Here is a 20,473-nt window from a genome sequence, read left to right on the forward strand (position 1 = left end):
ATACTTTCTCTCTCTCTCTCTCAAAAATACATAAACATTTAAAACAACACAACTTTTAAAAAAAAGAAACTTCTTAGGAGCTTTTCAATAATTCGGTTGGGAGTTGATGAAGGCTTATATTAGGAGAGTAGTTGCAGTGGGAAGAGAGGAAGAGCTGATTTGAAAAATATGTAGAAAGAAGAAATGATAGTAGTTGATTACACATTAATAACAGCTGGATAGAAGAAATGTGCCAAAAGATCTTTTGTTTATTTGGTTTTGTTTTTTGTGTTTTTAAGATTTCTAGTTTAGGAAACTGAAAGAATGAAAATTCTAATGCCTGAAATGGAAAGCAGGCTATGCTCACTTTAAGACAGTTTAAGCCCCTGGGTGGCTCAGTTGGTTAATCATCTGACTCTTGATTTCAGTTCAGATGGTTCATTTTGTGGTTCATGGTTCAAGCCCTGCATTGAGCTCTGTGCTGACAGCTCGGAGCCTGCTTAAAATTATCTTTCTCTGCCCCTCCCCTGCTTGTGTTCTAAATAAATAAACAAACTTTTAAAACTTTTTTAAATTCAAAAAAAAATTTTTTTTAATAAATAAATAAAATACCTGTTTCTACAACTGTGTTATATCCTTCAATCTCATTCCAGCCTTTCTCCCAGTCTTCTCTGTCCTCTGAGCATAGGTCACGATTCTTATATGTACTCTTTTTAAACCTCTGGTTTTTTCTTTCAACTTGCTTTCTTTTGCCTTTTAACTTGGTCCGCTACTCTGTGTTTAAAAAAAAATAGCAGTGTCTTTGTGATATTTTTTCTATCTTTTATCCATTTCTTTTTTCTTTTCCTGCCAAATTTTTTAAATGAATTATTTGGAATATTTCATTTCTTATATATCCAGTCTTTTTTTTTCTTCTTACCCACTTAAACTGTACTTTCTAACATCACCAATGACCTGTTTTAACCACATTCAAAGATCCTTTCACTTTTTTGCTTTTTTCCTTGCGTTCAACACTCGTATGAGAGAAGTGCTCTTCTAGGTGTTAAGGACATACAAATGGAAGACAGAAGAGTAAACAATCGGTTATAATACACTTTAATGGGTATAATAAAATCATATACAAAATGCTTTGAAATCCCAGAGAAGAAAAACATTTAACTTATTATAGAAAGTCAGAGAAAACCCCACAAACAAGATAGCATTTCTACTTGGAATAGGATGCAGAGGAGGCAGCTGAAATTAAAGACAGGAAAATAGCATATGTGGAGGCAAGGAGGTCAGGCAGGCAGTTAGGTACCAGAGTATGGCTAGAGCATAGTTTGTACACTTGGGCGGATGAAACATGCTGAGAAATTTGGATTTTTTTCCTGACAGCAATAAGAAACTATTCTTTAATAGTTGGATTTGGAGCCTGGGGATAATAAAATCAGATTTGTGTTTAAGAAAGATTACTTTGGCAACAGCATAGGAGAAGAGGAGATTGTAAGTAATCATAGTTGAGAAGTTTCTGCAGTAATTTATGGGTCCTATCTTAAGATACTCATAAGGAGGGAGGGGATCTGAGAGTCTTTTAGAATATGTTTTGTCAACATTACCCCCTATGAACTATCAGTATTATTTGACATTGGACATTATTAGCCTCATCCTTTTCAATAAGGAATGAACAATTATTTATAACACACCTCCTATGCATGTGGCATTCTGTGTGTAAAGGGATATATAGAAGAAAGCTAATTTCTGCATTCTAGGAGCATAATCTTATAAGAAAGAGAAGACATATACCTAGGAGCCAATTACATAACAGTGCAAGCCAACATATAATTAAAACAGTGATTGTTAGAGACAATTGACATGATAGAACATTAGAGGAAATATGGAAGGTGAATGAATGGTAATAACAAATAAGTTGATACTGAGTAGAGAATTTCTGAAGGCAAATAAATATAGGGTATTCAGTCTCTCTAATCTGAATGGAACTGGAACTTAGGTAAGGACATTTATAATCATTAAGGTAGTTGACATTTTAACAATATTTGTTTTTCTAATCCATGAGAATAGAATGTTTTTCCATCTCTTTGTGTTGTCTTTGATTTCTTTCATAAGCTTCCTATAGTTTTCAGTGTACAGATCTTTTACCTCTGGTTAGCTTTATTCCTAGGTATCTTAGGGTTTTTGGTGCAATTGTAAATGGGATTGATTCCTTGATTTTTCTTTCTGTTGCTTAATTATTGGTGTATAGAAATGCAACTGATTTCTTTACATTGATTTTCTATCCTCTGACTTCGCTGAATTCACATATCAGTTCTAGCAGTTTTTTGGTGGAGTCTTGGATTTTCCACGTAGAGTGTCATGTTATATGTGAATAGGGAAATTTTGACTTCTTCTATGCCAATTTGTATGCTTTTTACTTCTTTTTGTCAAAAAATTAAAAATAGAAGTACCCGACCCAGCAATTGTACTACCAGATATTTATCCAAAGGATACAAAATTGCTAATTTGGGGCACCTGGGTGGCTCAGTCGGTTAAGCATCTGACTCTTGGTTTTGGCTCAGGTCACTCACAGTTTCATGAGTTTGAGCCCCACATCAGGCTCTGTGCTCACAGTGCAGAGCCTGCATGGAATTCTCTCTCTCCTCTCTCTGCCCCTCCCTCACTGGCACTGTCTCTGTCTCTCTCAAAATTAATAGGTAAACTTTTAAAAAATGTTTAAAAATAAAAACCAATTTGAAGTGCTGATTGGAAGGGATACATGCATACCAATGTTTATAGCAGCACTATCAACAATAGCCAAATTATGGAAAGAGCCCAAATGTCTATCAACTAATGAATGGATAAAGATGTGGTATGTATATACACTGGAATATTACATGGCCATCAAAAAGAATGAAATCTTGCCATTTGCAACATTGTGAATGGAACCAGAATATATTATGCTAAGCAAAATAAGTCAGAGAAAGACAAATACCATATGATTTCACTCATATGTGGAATTTAAGAAAGAAAACAGATGAACATAGGGGAAGGGGAGCAAAAATAAGATAAAAACAGAGAGGGAGGCAAGCCATAAGAGACTCAACCACAGAGAACAAACTGAAGATTGCTGGAGGGGAGGTGAGTGGGGGAATGGATGGGCTAGATAGGTGATGGGCATTAAGGAAGACACTTGTTGGGATGAGCACTGGGTGTTATATTTAAATGATGAATCACTGGGTTCTACTCCTGAAGCCAATACTACACTGTATGTTAACTAACTTGAATTTAAATTAAAAAGAAAAAAAAGGTAGTTGATAATTAAAATTGTGAGATAGAATTACTTGAAACATAACAAAAAAAAAAAGAACAGACCAAGAACAAGACCTTAATAAATACTCACAGTAATAATAATACCAGAAGAATAGCCAAGATGTGAATCAAAGAAAGAGCTTATTGGCATATGAAAGAATCTATAAAAGTATACTGTCATGAGAACCAGAGGATAGATTATGACTTCCTGTAATGGCCTTTCCTACCTCTGTGCTTAATCAAAATCATACCCATCCTTTAAGGCCTGCTTAATTCCCATGTCCATGGCAGTTAATTGCTTTTTAATCATTTTTATGGTATGACCTATTTTCCATACAGCAGTCTTTCCTCAGCTAAATGTGTAACTTCTAGAGAATGAGAACTAGATGACAGACATTTCTGTATTTCCCCACAGTACCTAGCACAGTTCTAGGCATATATCTCTATCTTCTATATCTATCTTCCTGTATCTATCTATCTATCTATCTATCTATCTATCTATCTAGAGAGATAAATCTGTTGAATAGATGACTTTAGAAATAATGTAGGCGGGCACCTGGATGGCTTAGTCAGTTAAGCATCCGACTTCAGCTCAGGTCATAATCTCACTGTTTGTGAGTTTGAGCCCCGTGACTAGCTCTGTGCTGACAGCTCAGAGCTTGGAGCCTGCTTCAGATTCTGTGTCTCCCTCTCTCTCTGCCCCTCCCCTGCTCTGTGTCTCTCTTTCTCAAAAATAAATAAACACTTAAATTTTTTTTTAAAAAAAAAAGGAAGAAAGAAAGAAAAAGAAATAAAGAAAGAAAGAGAGAAAAGGAAAGAAAGAAAGACAGAAAGAAAGAAAAGAAAAGAAAGAAAAGAGAAAAGAAAAGAAAGAATGTGGGCATTTAGGGGCACCTGGCTGGCTTCGTCAGTGGAGCATGCTGAGCTCAGTACCATGAGTTTGAGCCCCGCGGTAAAGATTACTTTGAATGTGTGAATGAGTGAATGAATGAGGGAGGGAGGGAAAGGAAGGGAAGCGAAGGGTCACATTTCCCAGGAATTCAGGGCCCAAAACTAAAACAACAGTCTACTAAGGGTGTTGTGTGTGGTACACGAATATTCATACTGCAAGGCCCTCTGCCATAGCCAGAACTTAATAGCAGATCTGGGGGAGTCTTTGTGGCTCAGTCGGTTTAGTGTCTGCCTTCAGCTCAGGTCATGATCTCACAGTTCGAGGGTTCGAGCCCCACGTCAGGCCCTCTGCTGTCCACCCAGAGCCTACTTCAGATCCTCTGTCCCCCTCACTCTCTGCCTTTCCCCCACTTGTGCTCTCTCTCTCTCAAAAATAAATAAGTAAAAACTTTAAAATAGCAGATCTGAAAGATTCCAAGGCCATCTTGAACCTAAAAGTCTAAATAGGGGTTTTCATAATTACAAAAATCATCTCATAGAGATTTCTTTCTTAACTGTCAGTTTTTAAGTTTACATGTTAACACTATCTTTTGGCCATCACTTTCTCATCATCTCATGGTATCTTGACTATGAGATCACACACACACACACACCTACCTGCTTCTCCATATTCACTCTAGTGTAGACTCCTTGATGGATACTTATTGATCTCAATGCTCCATGAAATAAAATAGCCTGAAGTAAATACACCTACATATGTATGTCAACTTCAAAGAATAAGTAATTGTTATTACGTGTATTATAAGTATTGTTGGATTAGAGGATGGGTAGAAAAGGAAGTGGAAGAGTAAGTAGGTTGAGGTTTGGAAATGAATGATGTGGTGACATGAGAGGGTGACAAGGGAAAGCTAGAGAATGAATAATGAGATACTGGTTAAACCCAAATGAATTCAATTATTTATATAAATGGTAGCAACTAGTTTAGAGAACCAAAAAGAATAAATCATCTTTAAGTTTCTCTCATTTTGACTTTGGAAATATACCTTATTATCTTTTCAGCAAATTAACCAAATTAATTATTTTGCCTAAGTTTATATTAAAATTAATGTACATTTTTATATTGTGTGTTAGAGTAGATGGTTACAGTTTTTTAAATGACTGGCAAAAGATAAATAAACTTGGTAATTCCTATATATACAATTGAGATTAAACACTATAATTAAATTTATTTTTCTGTGTAGTTGATTCCTAATTATCCATGGGCAGGTTGTTCATATTCTAGAATTTCATGGATAGCCTTATATTTCACTTAAATAGACAAAAGAACTCAGTATGGTAACTTTTTCTATGAAAAATGTATTCTTTGAGTCTTATTTGGTAAACTCAAAGATTTAGTTTTATTTTAGAAAATACTCAATTCATATTTTTAAATAATGGTTGGTTTTCATTTTTCAACTACTTTGATATCATTTATTAAGCACTGCATCATACTTTGCTTTTTTTTGTTTGCCAATTCATTTGAAATATATGCTTATGAAATCATTTGAGAGGTGAAAGATCTCCAGTTAGCTGGCAAATTATATTTGGAAATAATCTTTCACTTGATTTAGGACAATAATCATGATGTCAAATAATAATTATTAACTAGCATAACAAGCTCATTCTGAAATATTTTCATTTGTAAACAATGTAATTATTTTACCCAAACATGCAAATCAAAGTTAAAACTGTTTGCCCTGAATGTGAAATATCTTTTAATAGATAAGAATTAAATGCTTTTTTACCTGTTAGCATAAGAAGCTTTTTAAATATTTAAAATTCATCTTTTCATTCCTTTTCTTTTTCTTTTTCTTTTTCTTTTTCTTTTTCTTCCTCTTTCTCTTTCTCTCTTTCTCTTTCTCTTTCTCTTTCTCTTTCTCTTTCTCTTTCTTTTTCTTTTTCTTTTTCTTTTTCTTTCTCTTTTTCTTTTTCTTTTTCTTTTTCTTTTTCTTTTTCTTTTTCTTTTTCTTTTTCTTTTGAGTGAGAGAGAGAGCAGGAGAGGGGCAGAGGAAGAAAGAGAGGATTTTAAGCCTGCTCCATACTGAGCGCAGAGTCCAATACAGGGGCTGGATCCCATGACCCTGGGACCATGACCTGAGCTGAAATTAAGAGTGGGATGCTCAACCAAGCCACTCAGTTGCCGCAATGCATCGTTTCATTTTCATATTTTCTTTTTTGCTTTATTCAAACTGGAAGCAAAAGACATGCTTTCTTTTTATCATTTTAAAAGGACTTCTGGAGTGCCTGGCTGGCTCAGTAGATGGAACATATGACTCTCCAGCTTGTGAGTTGGATATAGAGATTACTTAAAAATAAAATCTTTAAAAAATAAAAATAAATAAAAGGACTTCTCAATTGTTAAACTCTGTGATCTGATGAAAACTTTATTTGATAAGCACTTCTATAAAACTAAATCACCTCACTAGTGTATGAATCAGTCTTTAAAATCTTTAAATTTTATAAATGATTCTTACTGAATCATGAAATTTGTAATTATTATGAAGGAATGACAAAGGAATGATTTTTGACAGCCAGTAGATCTTCAGCTGCTCAGGATTCGTTCTTTTGCTGACTATTTTAAGACGGAATGTCCTGCTGAATCCTTTTTAATTTTAGAGGTATTGAAGTAAAATTTAGTATATATTAAAATTATAAATTATATGCAGTTACATTTTCTTTGAGTTTTGTTTTACTAAATTAAATACTTTAAGAGGTGTGTGTGTGTGTGTGTGTGTGTGTGTGTGTGTGTGTGTGTTTTCTTATCTTTGATGTTCCCACTGTTGCCTTTCAAGATAAGCACAGTGATGGAGAGAAGACTGCCTGCCTGCACTAAGCAGTGTAGCTCAGTTAGCATACATTGTACTACTCAAAAGCTGGGTCTTGGGCTAGGTGTAAGGGGAGAATTTGCTTCGTCTGGAATATAGCTACAGATGTTCAGAGGATGTTACTAGAATATTTAAGTAAATGTAGCTTCTATGAAATAGATGTTCACAGCCTCAAGCCCTAATGAAAAGTAATTAAGACATTTACAGTAGCTCTTCAGCCATTAGCTGGGCTATCTGGAAAGAAGCTGTCGGCACATAACCGTCATCATTGCTTGCCAATTCATTCACCTTTTTATTTTTAGGTTACACTAATTTGTCCTCTAATTTCACATGCTCCCTCTTCCAACCCTAGTCTTTCAATAAAATTTGTTTTGTTGTACTACTGATTATAACCACCCTCATAGACTCCCTGAGACAAGGCCATGTTGCTTCTATCATTGTTCCTCCTCTCCCATTTGAATGAGCAAAGTATCCATGCTTAGCATAGCTCTGTATCAGCCAGCTCTGTTTAACCTTAATATCTGTCCCTGTGCAAGGAGTAAGACCTTCATTCTGAATTTAATGAGATGGGTTTTTCCCCTTTCAGGTTAGCCATGTGAATGTCTACTTTTTGAAATTACTATAAATCATCAAAAATTGATGGTTACTTTTTCACTGGTTCGTTTCCTAATCATTTTGCTTAATGAGACGTTTTCATGAGATTTTTAGTTTTATTTTCTAGTGTGTTGTCTTACCTACTTCAAAATAAACTCTTCTGTGTTAGGTATACGCCCTGCAGTTACAGAGGAATGGAAGAGAGGCTCCCTCATGGCAGCACATCACGACTGACCGATCACTCCAGACACAGTAGTTCTCATCGGCTCAATGAACAGTCACGGCATAGCAGCATCAGAGATCTCAGTAGTAATCCTATGACTCACATCACACATGGTACCAGCATGAATCGGGTTATTGAAGAAGATGGAACCAGTGCTTAAATTGTCCTAAGATGGAGAACTTGTGCTGTTTAAAAAGCAGATTTTATTCTTTGCCTTTGCATGACTGATTGCTGTAACTCAACCGTTACCATGCTTTCAGTCAGGTGCAGATTGTGTCCATTGGGAAAGTAAATTTTTGCTTTTTATATTGCATCAACCTTAGAACATAAAGGCATCAAAAATGCTAATAATTATGTCATCACATAAATAATTCTTATTTCTAGGTTATGAAGAGATTATTTGTCTGGTAAGCATTTTTATAAGCCTACTTATTTTATATTTAGAAAAATCCTAAATGTGTGGTGACTGCTTTGTAGCAAACTTTCATATGATATCAACTAGTTGTGAGATAACATTCTGGTAGTTGTATTAATAAAACAAAATTTCAGAATTAAGGAAATTTTCTATGCAAGGTTTATTTCTCAGATGAATAGTTGGACTTTGTAGTTTTCTTTCCACTAAGTGAAAAAGAACTGTGTTTTTAAACTGTAGGAGAATTTGATAAATCAGCAAGGGTATTTTAGCTAATAAGATATAAGAAAAACAGAAGAAACTGAATAGTCTATTGAAGGCTCTTTTAAAATTCTATCAAAATAATCTTCATCCAGAGACACACAGGATTAGGATTAGCAATGGAATAAAAACGGAAATGGATCTTTTTTCCCCTGTGATTGTGCTGTCTTTATTACTTTTGTAAATATTACTTTTACTGGCTGTGTTTTTATAACTTAACCATATGCATGGTGGAAAAAGTTTAATTTGTAGCCACCTTTTTCCATGTAGTAGTATTGATTCATAGAGAACTTCATGTTCAGATCTGTTCCGTGGAGGCATGTAATAAGATAAGCATCACACATTATAAGCTTTTTTTTTGTGGGAACCACAATTACAAAATGGCAAAATGTTTTCTCTACATTCATTGTTGTATTTTTCTACAGTGAGATGTGATCTTGCCAAAGCCACCAGGCCCCTCCTAACAGTGAGTTGATTGTCTGCATTTGCATTGCCCAGGAGCCACTAGACTACAGCTTTCTGCCCCCACATTCTTATTTTCAGATTCTGGATCATTCTTTCCTTACAGTTGAAATATATATAACATAAGTCCAAAGTGGTGATTAATTTGAGGTATTTGGAAACCATTGTAACTAAATGAAGCATGATTAGTCTTGCTGTGAAGTATCTTTTAGTCTTACCAATATCAATTCAAAAATGTTTGACATTCTGTTGTGTAATGTTTAAATAATTTACAATAAAACCATGAACTTTATTAGGCATGAAATTGATCAGAAGGGAAAGAAAAATTCTGGAAAATGGTGGATGTGTTTTATAGTAAAGTGTATTTAAACAAGTGGTCCTCAGCCCTAACTAGACAAGAATCACTTGGGGAACCTCTGATGCCCAACACCTTCCTCTCTTTCAGAGGAGAATTTGTAGGTGTTTTTTTTTTTTTTAAGTTTTCTATGTTTTATTCTAATCTGCAGCCAGACTTCAGGTTGTTTTGAACTAAATTGCCCCCTGATAGCATATGGCATCATATGATATCACATGAATATCTAGGCGGACTCAATATTGTGCTTTTATATATCATTACCTGATATGCAATTGTTCTCCACTTTATTTTCCATTATAAAATGTGGAATCTGGGGCCCCACTCCTAAAGTTTCTTATTCAGTAAGTCAAAGGTGGTAGGACTTTAAAACCTGAGTTCTAAAAATATCACACGTAATTCTTAATACAGGTAATGCAAGAATCATACTTTGAAAAATGTTCTAGACTCTAGAGAGGCCTGGCTTTGCCATATGCCAGTTTTTTACCTTTAACAAGTAAACTGCTCTGAGCCTCAGTTCCCTTGTTTATAAATGAAGATAGAGGAGAAGTACCTACCTCACAAAGTTGTCGAATAGGGATCAAATGAAAAATCATACAAAAGCTCTTTGAAAACTGTAAAGCATTATGAAATATAAAGGATTAAGATTAAGGATTTAAGAGATTTGAGGGCTACTATTGTACATTCCTTGACATGTGTTTATGTGTACTTTTTTCTCTCTCCTTTAAAACAAAAATACCAAGAAATTAGGTGTTGAAAAAAAGGCTTCATCATGCAAAAAAAGTCAGTTTTCTGATAATAATTTGTATATCATATTTCTTTCAAAGTACATATATCTTATTGTTTATTATTGACTCTTTATAGGACATATTTGAACATTTAGCCCCAAAGTGTTTTTCTTTTTCCTCTGTCTTTATTGTCTTCCTCCTTGGAGCTGGAGTTCATACTCAAGATACGCAGAATTTGAAATTCCCTCATAACTGACAATTAGTAAACCATTTCTCTGAAGGCCAGACTTAGAACAACTCGTTTATACAATAAATCAATAATTCATAAGGCTTTTTTCTGAGAATCTCTCCTGAGAACAGCATGAGAAGACCAAAACAAACATTCAGAAACAAAAATAAGAAGTTAAAATAGAAGGTACCAGTTTGAGCTCAAAGATGTTGTCATCCATCACCATCTGCATTATATTATCAATTGCCAAAATGTTAATTGATTTTCTTGTGCAAGTAGGCCAAATGTAGACAGTTAAATGCACATCCCTATGAAAATCTTAGTTTTTGTGCTTCCTGATTTTTATATATTCATTTCTCTTGTTTGTTAAACTCTCTGTTGGCATATATGTAAATGCTATATTGATCTTTCATTTACTTTCAGTATCTTAATTTTGCTCCATGAAATTTACTTAATATCATTAGTCCATTGTTTTAAATAACAGTATTTAGTTTGGGTCAGGTTATTTATCAAACTGGTGCTTTAAATTAAGAAATATTTTTAAGAAACTGTTAAAGAACTATAGCAAACCAGCAATTTCAAAGTCTCAGTTCCCTTAAACCAACTTGAACAAGTCGAGACAGCTTTCTTACCATATGTTTAACTTTAATTTGTGTTTTGATTGGCATGTGATAATGTTTAGTATTTTATTTGTTCAGCTGACAACTGCGAAAATAATAGTTTCTCCAAGATGTTAATATATAATCAAGAGCTTTCAAAAAGTACTTTGATTTGAGCAATACTGTGTTTAATTTATTCAATAATTAAAGCAAAAGATCATACTAAGCTCAAAACAATAATTGGTTTGAAAGAACAATTGATTAATAACAACTAGCACAGGGCTAAGTACAGAGTAGGTTTTTCAATAAATATTTACGAATGAACAACTCATGTTATGCAACTCACATTTACCCTTAGTAGTGAGAATCTCACCTCAAAGGAATTTAAAGTATCTAAATTTAAACTGAATGAAATGAAGTCTCTGCTTTACCAGAATAACATGTGGCAAGTAATAAATACATAACTTACACAAGAAATATTTACATAAGCTTGTACCAAAACTTGATATTAATTTTAAAAGGTGAACACCAATTCTTAGAAGTATTTAAGCTCTTGTTGCTTTATGTGAAATTAAATCTTTGTATACTAGTTGGGTAAACAAATATTCAAGTAAACCTTTATTAGTAGTGATTTTCTTTTTCTGCTGCTTTTTAGAGCAAATGTATGAAAATTCTAAAAATCTTTTTAAATTAGAAAAATTTCCTACATTTTAGCCTACCTCATTAGTTTCTTTGTGATAAGAGCTGGATATAACAAATTATACCTATCTTAGTTGAGGCTATATCCCTGTGATATAAAAGGAACTACTTAAAATGTTTTTAGAAAATGGTGGCCAGAGCTTAGAAAACAGTAACAGACCAAAATTTCATTATGATGATATTTGTACTGCTTTTGACATGCCAAAGGTATATTCCTGTATTATCACTTGGATGATTTTCATCATCTAGTGCAGTGAAAATCCCTTTAGGCTTGGAATTCAGAGACCCATAATTATGATGTGAACAGGACAGGTCATTTAGTCTCAATTTCTTCAGTGTAAAATGAGGATAAGTTAATTGTTGAGCCCCAAACCTACCTCACTGGACTTTGGTTGTAAGGAACAAATGAGATAACATGTATTATCATGCTCTCTAACCTGTAAATTGCTCTGATATTATTTGTTTTTGTTAGAATTTGGGGGTTGTAGAAAACAAGGATATGGTCTTCAGTAGTAGTTAGCAACAACAACAAAATAGGCAATTAGACCAGTACAATCTTGATACAATTTGGTACAATCTTTAAATCAACAATCCAATTAACTTTTTGAAAATGAGGTTCTTTTTCAAGAGTAGGTATGTCCTGAAACTGTGCTAGCTCTTGAGTCTATATATAGCCAGTGTGTGCTCTCAAATTGTATACAATTAAATTTGCAGGTCAATCTCAACAGCAAGTTTGAGATCTCCATTATATTATTCTTTTGATGGAATTATGTAAGTACATGAGCTTGACTTCACTGAAACTTGTAAGAAAAATACAAAGAAGAGTGTAGCCCCTTTAACTTTTCTTTGAGGACTTTCATGTGCCTATTTCTTTCTGATTAAGAACAAGTTTTAAAAAGGTAATAGCTGTAACTTGCTGATATTCATCATGGCAAAACTTGGAATTTTAAGTTATTTAAAATTATCTTAATTGTATGTTTGTATATATAATTTTTTTAAACCTACATAAAGTAAGGATTTCTCCATTCTTTTCCGCACATCAACACACAAAAGAGCATTTTTATGGAACCTAGATTTACAAAGGAACTCATGCTTCTTTTAATTTCTTTTATACCTTTTACAACTGACTAAAATAAGAAAAAGTGTTTATATTCATTTATTTCCTAGTAGCCACATTTATACATTATTCTTGTATCATTTCTATTTTATATGAAAAGAATTATGTTGACATCTCTTCATAATTTAACTAATTCTCTTTTTTTGTTCCAGTTGTATGGGTTTAGGGAAAGGAATAGGGAGACTAAGCATCCCGTACCCTTCATCTGACTGTAAACAGTCTCCTGGGATTTTTTTCTAACTTAATTTTAATCCTATACTTCTTTAATAGTCAAACTGAAATAGGATTGTAATTTTCTCCCAGGATCCAAAATCTTCTAGGGTAGAAAATACTAAGGTCTACCTAAAACCAGCCATTTCTTAGACATTTCTATTGGATTCACAAAGATGTAATATACTAAGTTAATAAGCATATTTCCTATTCTGTGATCTCTAATTAGAAAGTAAAATTTTGTTGCCATAAAGATAAAAGAAAGTAAAGTTTCACTTATATTTTAGTCAAATCCCACAGCAGTACAACATTACATCCTATAAAAGAAAGTAGTTCCATCTATATAAATGCATTAAAGAATAGTTCCCTTCAGATTATTATTTTTTTAATAACTATTTATCTCAGGAAATCTATTATGTCCTTTCTTGGACATTTTCATTGGTATGCTAGCATTGCTGTTAATTTATTTTCATTTTATTGGCTACTGTTACCAGTTTTTCCTGATAAATAAGTTTTTTACCTTGTAATAATTCAGATTTTGAAGATTCGGTGTTCCATTATTTTGATGATTACCATTTACTAGTAATATTAGTATTTATAAGACAGTGATATTTTTAAACTTATTATTTTATATTTCCTAAAGTAGGGTGAACTACTTTATTGTTGTTGTAGCCCTGGTGTTTTTGTTATATGTCACCTTGTTTATATTGCTAACTTGCAAATATTTCTTTAATTGTCTTGTGCTTATTGACTTAAAAAGCTTTAGAGCTTCATAATTTTCTCTTTTCAGAATTGGCAGATTTCTTTCCCTAATGCTTAGTAAAAATACATTATGTTATTTTTTAAATACCACAGAATTTTGAGTCAGGAGACCTGGTTTCTAGTATTGCCTCTGTTTTCAGTGAGCTTTGTAACTAGAATTTTACCTCTTGGGACCTCAGGTTTTATCATCTGTGAATAGATGTGAAGAAACAGGGGACTAGTTTAGGTAGTATCTCAAATTCCACCTGCCTGTAATTTGGGTGTCGCTTGACCATTTTGTAATCATTATTCTGGCTTACTTTTATTCTTGTTATTCTTCCCATGAACTATATTTACTAGTTCAGCCAGTACTGTTAATGAAATCTATGCTTAAATTGCTAGGATTCAGTTATGTTATTAACTTTGTTTTCCACTTATAATTTTGAGTAATTTTAAGGAGGAAATTATATTACAGATAATAAAAATAAAAGAAAGGTTACAAATAATTGACACGACCTTTTTTTTTCTTCCATAGGAAAAGTCTCCTAAAGCACTAACATAAGCACCTTAAAACTGATATATAGGAGAAAAATGACAAAATTCTGTGGTCTTTGTTCTCTTAAATATGAATATAGCTATTTAGCCTTAACTTTAAACAAAATGTATTCATGATAAAATTAGTGAGCAAAGCGGTGATAGCACTGGCCCATATAGCTAATTAAAAAGCTCTTGGCTTTTACCAACATTAATATAATTATCAAATGTAAAAGGAATTTCGAGAAGTGGATTGAAATTTTTCTGTTTAACAATTATTCTTAAAATGTTCTTAGATTCATTGAATAAGTGTAATTGCCAGATTGCCATGAGCATTGTCCTACTTTAAAATGTTAGAGATAAATGTAGTTTTTTTTTTTTCTGGCTATGCAGAAGATGTTTTCATAAAGCCTCCTTAACTGTCTAATAAAATAGAGATTGCATTAGTTCCATGTCTCAGCAGAGTTCTCTTACAGATTTAATTGTGCTCTCTGAGAACCAGGGAAGAGCCAAGGAAGTTACTTGTTACTTTTAGAGATCACTGCCTCTCTCTAATTGTTTGCATTAGCTCATATCAATCTGTTGAACACATTGGTCTATAGATTTATAATCCAGGTATTGGGTTTGGTGTTGGCTAGGTAGAGAAGAATAATGGAAGGTTGATGTTGGAAGATGGTGTGATGTCTTTGGCTATACTTGATTCCTTGTCTTTGGTCAGTCCAATGGTTCAACTTTCCTGGCTTTCAGAAATTAAATGAGATGACTAGTTTCTCTCATTCAGACACAGCTATATTACAGTGTTATTTTGATTGCCTGTAAAGAAAAACAACAACAACAGCAACAAACACCAGACCTTTATTTTCAGTTCTCTGGCTCTGCATGTTTTGTTATTACACTTGTTAAACTTGAATCTGAGGTCCAAACATTTCATTGAAGATTTTCTGGGTTTTGATAATAGGATATTCTAGAAGATAAAGCAGATAATCTTAGTGTGATTTAATTTATATTTATCCATCCACCATTTTTCTACCTACTTCTCCCCTCCCCAGTTTTGAAAAGGACGTTTAGAGTTGTCTTCCTTCACTCCCTTAGTTAGCCTCTGCCTCACATAGTTTTTCCCTAACTACTCTTGTCAGCAGAAACATTTAATAGGAAATGATTCTATATTTCTGGAACAAGATCAACAAAAAAGTTCTTTGCATTGAACTGAGGTGAATATGTACTTGAAAATACTGTATTTTTTAAATATGTGAACTTAAAATTATTTTTTGATTATAAAAAGGGGTCTCTGATTTGAAAATATTAGTCTGGAAGGTCTTTTGTCATCAGGTGCTATTTCTACCTTATCAGAGTAAATCTGAATTCTTTATCATTCATCTTTTTAAAAAACTAACTTCTCTAGAATTACTCCATTTCACATATCTTTAACACCAACTTCAAACAACTTTTCTGCTTCTGTTTTCAAACGCCAAATTTTATTTTTGAGTTTTATTTCTTCATTGAAGTTTCAAAGTATTGCATATGCGAAGGAGTGACTGCAGTTTAGACATTTACTTTGGTATGATAAAGATAATACCACTACCACTGCTTTCTCCGAAACCCAGAAAGAAGAGTTCATTTGACACTCAAAAGCTATTAAATTGTCTTATTTTTTTTTTATTTGGAAGAGCTATGGAAGCTGTTTCTTCTAATTTAAAATTGTTCAAGAAAATACTGACTTTACTGTATTTTAATCTGATAGTGAATTTAGGGGATTGTTTATATAAATATATGTGTCTACAACTAATAATAGTTCTGAGTTATTTTGTTTTCTATAATATTGTGATACCTGAAGCTTAAATTTATTTAATGTGAACTTTTTTTTTAAATTTTTTTGGTAAGCCTTTATTTTGTCTTGTTTTGTTAGTGTTGTGTGTTAGGTTATTATGGTCCTCTCAGCAGAAAATCCTTTGTTAGATAGCCTGATTCTCAGAAAGAACAATTTAAAGAGATTTATACTATGTCATCATAGTTGGATAGTATTATCCTGAACTGTGTGAAATTGCTGGTTTTGTTCATCAAGAGTGATCAAATGTTTGCAATTTCATAATATATATTCAAGAAACAATCAAACAAAAGGTGTTTTAGAATAAATATATTAACTTTCCATTCTAATTCCTCTTATTAACCTATCAGAGACCTTACGAAGGAGATTCAAACTATAGATAACCATAGGTCCATCAAGAAAATTCTGCTTTGTTTTGTAGTTAAATTGCCTAGTTTTAAAGATATTTAGTCAAAATGATTTTAGTAATTGAAAGCAAATACCTTTTGGGAATATGGAAGTTATATAAAAACTTTCATAACCTGGGATATTATCATATATCAAAGGACTAGTATGTAAATATCATTAGAGGCAAAATAAGTCCCCCCCCCTTCCATATCTACTATGGACTCAAATTTTGCTAGCTATAGAATTTTATCTTCTTGGTAGGCATTCTGAAATGATACTACTATGTTATAGAGTCAACAGATATGCCTTAAAATGCCATTTAAAGATTTTCTTTATACCTATGTTTCAAATTATAAGAATCAAAGTATATGGGTTTAAAAATGCATGTAAAAAATATGAATCTCCTACACAGGAAATCCAGAATTTTAGAAGAGCTATTATCTAAGAGGTTATAAATTGGATTGTTCTAAACTCACACTACATCTCATATAAATAATATTATGAATAATAAGGGCAACACATTAGCCAACAAGAGCTGATCTGGTACACTTCATATTAATCTAGTGTCTCAGTTTTGACTATACTTTTATGATGGGGAAAATTGACTTAGATCTCTCAGTAATCACTTGGTATACTTCTTTCTAGGAGATACCCTGAGCCCTGCCCAGGTACACACACTCTCCATCTGGCCTATTCCTCTAATGCTACATTCCTCAAGACCTTCCTACCTGCCTTCTGTCCCCAGTCTTCCTTATCAATACTTCCGAAGTATAATCTATATTCAAGCATTAGGAAGAAGGAAATTTGCTTTAATTTGTATTCAAGTGTGTTAGTCACTATAGCCCTTCTAACCTGCTTAAAGATGAATCTGCATTAAAGACAAACACATTGCTATTAGCACAAATTACTGTCAACTGGAATATTGAGCTTTAAAACAAAAATGGAAATAGTGTTGATTGGATTCTTTTGAGGCAAGAGATACCATTAAGTGACCTAACTTAAGCATCTCTTGCTCTTTCTCTGAATGCATGTGATGTCTGAAAGTGCCGTATATTTTCAGTGACTTTGAGGAGGGGAGCTAGTCATTTGTAATTCTGGGTCATTGAAGTCAGGGTCTTGCTGATCCTGTGTTTTTCAGTTCAAGAGCTGTGTCAGGAGCATCTTAGATGTCCGTCACCCACACTGTTAAGATTCTGTGTTCGAGCCTCAGTTTTCTCTACCTCCCAGCTAGTCCTGTCTATCTTCCAGCTCTGCTCATTGATACTATAGACAATAGCTTTCCTCATTTTACTTTTATTGACAGTGACACCACCTTCTCCTTTTTTCAAGAGATAAAAAGGTAGAAACGATATTCCTTTTTCATTATTAAAAAAAACGATTATTTTTAAACAGCTGGCACTTAGCAATTTAGTTTTCACACCCTATTCTGAATTAAATTGATATGGTGATTCTAAAATTGATTCTAAAATCTTAATCTTGCTTTTATCATGTAAGCATCTAGTTAGTGTTTATGCTAAAGACTTGTATTTTGTGGTATTAGTTCTTCACATTTCTTTTTTATGTATTTAAAATTGTTCATTTCTGAGTGAGTGGGAAAGTTACTGTTATTGAGATATGTATAGGGCAGGTGCACTTGATTAGAGCATGAACTGTACTTTCACGTTAGCTGGATGTGCTTTGCACTCTGCTCTTGTAGATTTATTTTGTTTACAGTAGACTGATGTCCATTTTTGTAAATGTTTTTACTTAGCACTTTAACTGTGAGTGTACAAACTGATTTTAAATGTAGTGGTTGTATATTTTGGTTATAAATTGGAAATTTTTAATAAAATTAAATAATTTGTTCTCTATTTTGTCATTAGTATCTGATTGCATATAATTTTCTGTATCACCTTCTAGACTACTTAATTAACATATTACACTACTATTTTTCAATTGGGTTTCATATTTTATATTCTAATATTACTAATATTTTTCATTTATAACATAGAATTCACATTATTCTGGAATATAGAAATATGTAAACAAAAACCGTCCAGTATCATATCCTTTTCTCTCACACTTATTTTGTCAATATAGATAAGACTGATCTCTGTTTATATAACACTACTGGGCACATAATAGGGGTTCAATACATATCTGTTGATAAAATTGAAAAGTATCTGTATCAGTTTTCTAATTAGAAATCCTACTCACATTAACAAATCAGTTGATTTTTTTCATGCACAGGAAGGCAGACCAGGATTCAAACTATTATCATTAGAGTTTCTTGCCTGGATCATACAGCCTTTGGTTCCAAGGAACCTTTGGAATCATAAGGTCTAACTTCCAAGCCAGCACAAAAATTCTTCAAAACTATATAAGCCTCGGGGCGCCTGGGTGGCGCAGTCGGTTAAGCGTCCGACTTCAGCCAGGTCACATCTCGCGGTCCGTGAGTTCGAGCCCCGCGTCGGGCTCTGGGCTGATGGCTCGGAGCCTGGAGCCTGTTTCCAATTCTGTGTCTCCCTCTCTCTCTGCCCCTCGCCCGTTCATGCTCTGTCTCTCTCTGTCCCCAAAATGAATGAACGTTGAAAAAAAAAAAAACTATATAAGCCTCTGCTGGAATGATTTCAGTAACAGGAAGCTCACTACTCTGTAAGGCCTTCCATTCCATTTTGAGGAAACTCTAATTGTTGTAAAAGGCCTTGCGTATATTGGGTGGAAAATGTATTTCTTTGTTACCTTCATACACTGGTAGTACTCTACAGATACACCGTAATTCTTTCACAGGATTATTTGCTAGACACTGGAGAAAAGATACGTTGTTTCCTCCAAATCTTTTCTATAAGCAAAACATGTCCTATTTTCCAGTTTCTCCATGACTTCCTATCAGATCCTAGTTGTTCCCTTCCAAAAGACTACAGTTAGGAATACTCCTCTTAAAATTTCCATAGAACTGAACACGTATCTCCAGATTCTATAAAACTAGTGAAGAATCTAATGTACACTGTATTCTGTACACTATTACTTGTATTAAGTTTATCACAGAAGAATGGAGCACTTTTTTTTTAATGATCTCCCTCCAATTATTGAAGGATGAAGATATGCATATATACATGTCCATCAATTGTTCAAACTCTAATGTTTGCCAATTTCAGATATTTCTCTAAGGCACTGATTGGTCATTTACTGTGTGCCAGGCAATGAACTAAATAAAATTCTTAATCTCCTGACAGTTTATTTCTAAGGTGAACCAAATATTTAATAAAGATGGGAAAATACCCTAAATTGTTTTGTGACTGCTAAATTAGGGAAGAATTTTTTTGAGTGTTTTGTTTTATGGTGATCATTAGCTAACTACACAAATTTTGATCATTAACAGTTTGAGTACTAATCATAGTGTATGTGCTGGGGCAAATACATAGACCAAACCATTGTTTTTTAGCTATGGGATCATTTCATCAAATAAAATAGTACATGTCTCAGTATGTAAAACAGATAAAAGGATTTTTAAAAGAGAAAGTGCCTGAAATCTTAATTATTTGACCTAGTCCTTTTATCTCTTCACTACAGCATCCTTGAATCATCTAGACAGAACTCTTAAGAGCTCAAAGAACCAACTTTATAAATTACATTACAATTTGACTATGGCTGTGGTCACATGAATCTACACATGTGATAAAATTGCAGGGAACTATACACAGAAATGAGGGCTTGTAAAACTTGTGAAATCTATATAAAATAGATGAATTGTATCTATACCAATTTCTTGATTTTGCTATTGTACTACAGTTACAAAAAAATGTTACCATTGGGGAAAACTGGGTATGGGTATTATTTCTTAAAACTGCATGTAAATCTGTATCTCAAAAAGGTTAACAAATTTTTTAAATTAGTGAACTAAGTGATCTTAGGTCCCTTCTAAAATTCTGTAATTAATGCCCCATTCATTTTCTAGCTGTTTTTTTTCCTTCTGTTAATTCTTTTTTTTTTTTTTAATTTTCAACGTTTATTTATTTTTGGGACAGAGAGAGACAGAGCATGAACAGGGGAGGGGCAGAGAGAGAGGGAGACACAGAATCGGAAGCAGGCTCTGAGCCATCAG

At 33.3% G+C, this 20,473-nt stretch overlaps 1 protein-coding gene across 1 annotated transcript in view; it reads left to right on the forward strand.

The window, feature by feature from the left end:
- FZD3 (frizzled class receptor 3) overlaps nt 1-18,239 on the forward strand; it is a 105,034-nt gene extending 86,795 nt beyond the window's left edge. Inside the window, exon 7 of the mRNA XM_043564994.1 lies at nt 7,780-18,239. Within this exon, the coding sequence (XP_043420929.1) occupies nt 7,780-7,993 (214 nt within the window). The 3' untranslated portion in view covers nt 7,994-18,239. The remainder of the gene's footprint in view (nt 1-7,779) is intronic.
- Nucleotides 18,240-20,473: the final 2,234 nt, after the last annotated feature.

This window comes from Prionailurus bengalensis, chromosome B1 (assembly GCF_016509475.1).
Source record: "Prionailurus bengalensis isolate Pbe53 chromosome B1, Fcat_Pben_1.1_paternal_pri, whole genome shotgun sequence".
Taxonomy (NCBI): Eukaryota; Metazoa; Chordata; class Mammalia; order Carnivora; family Felidae; genus Prionailurus; species Prionailurus bengalensis.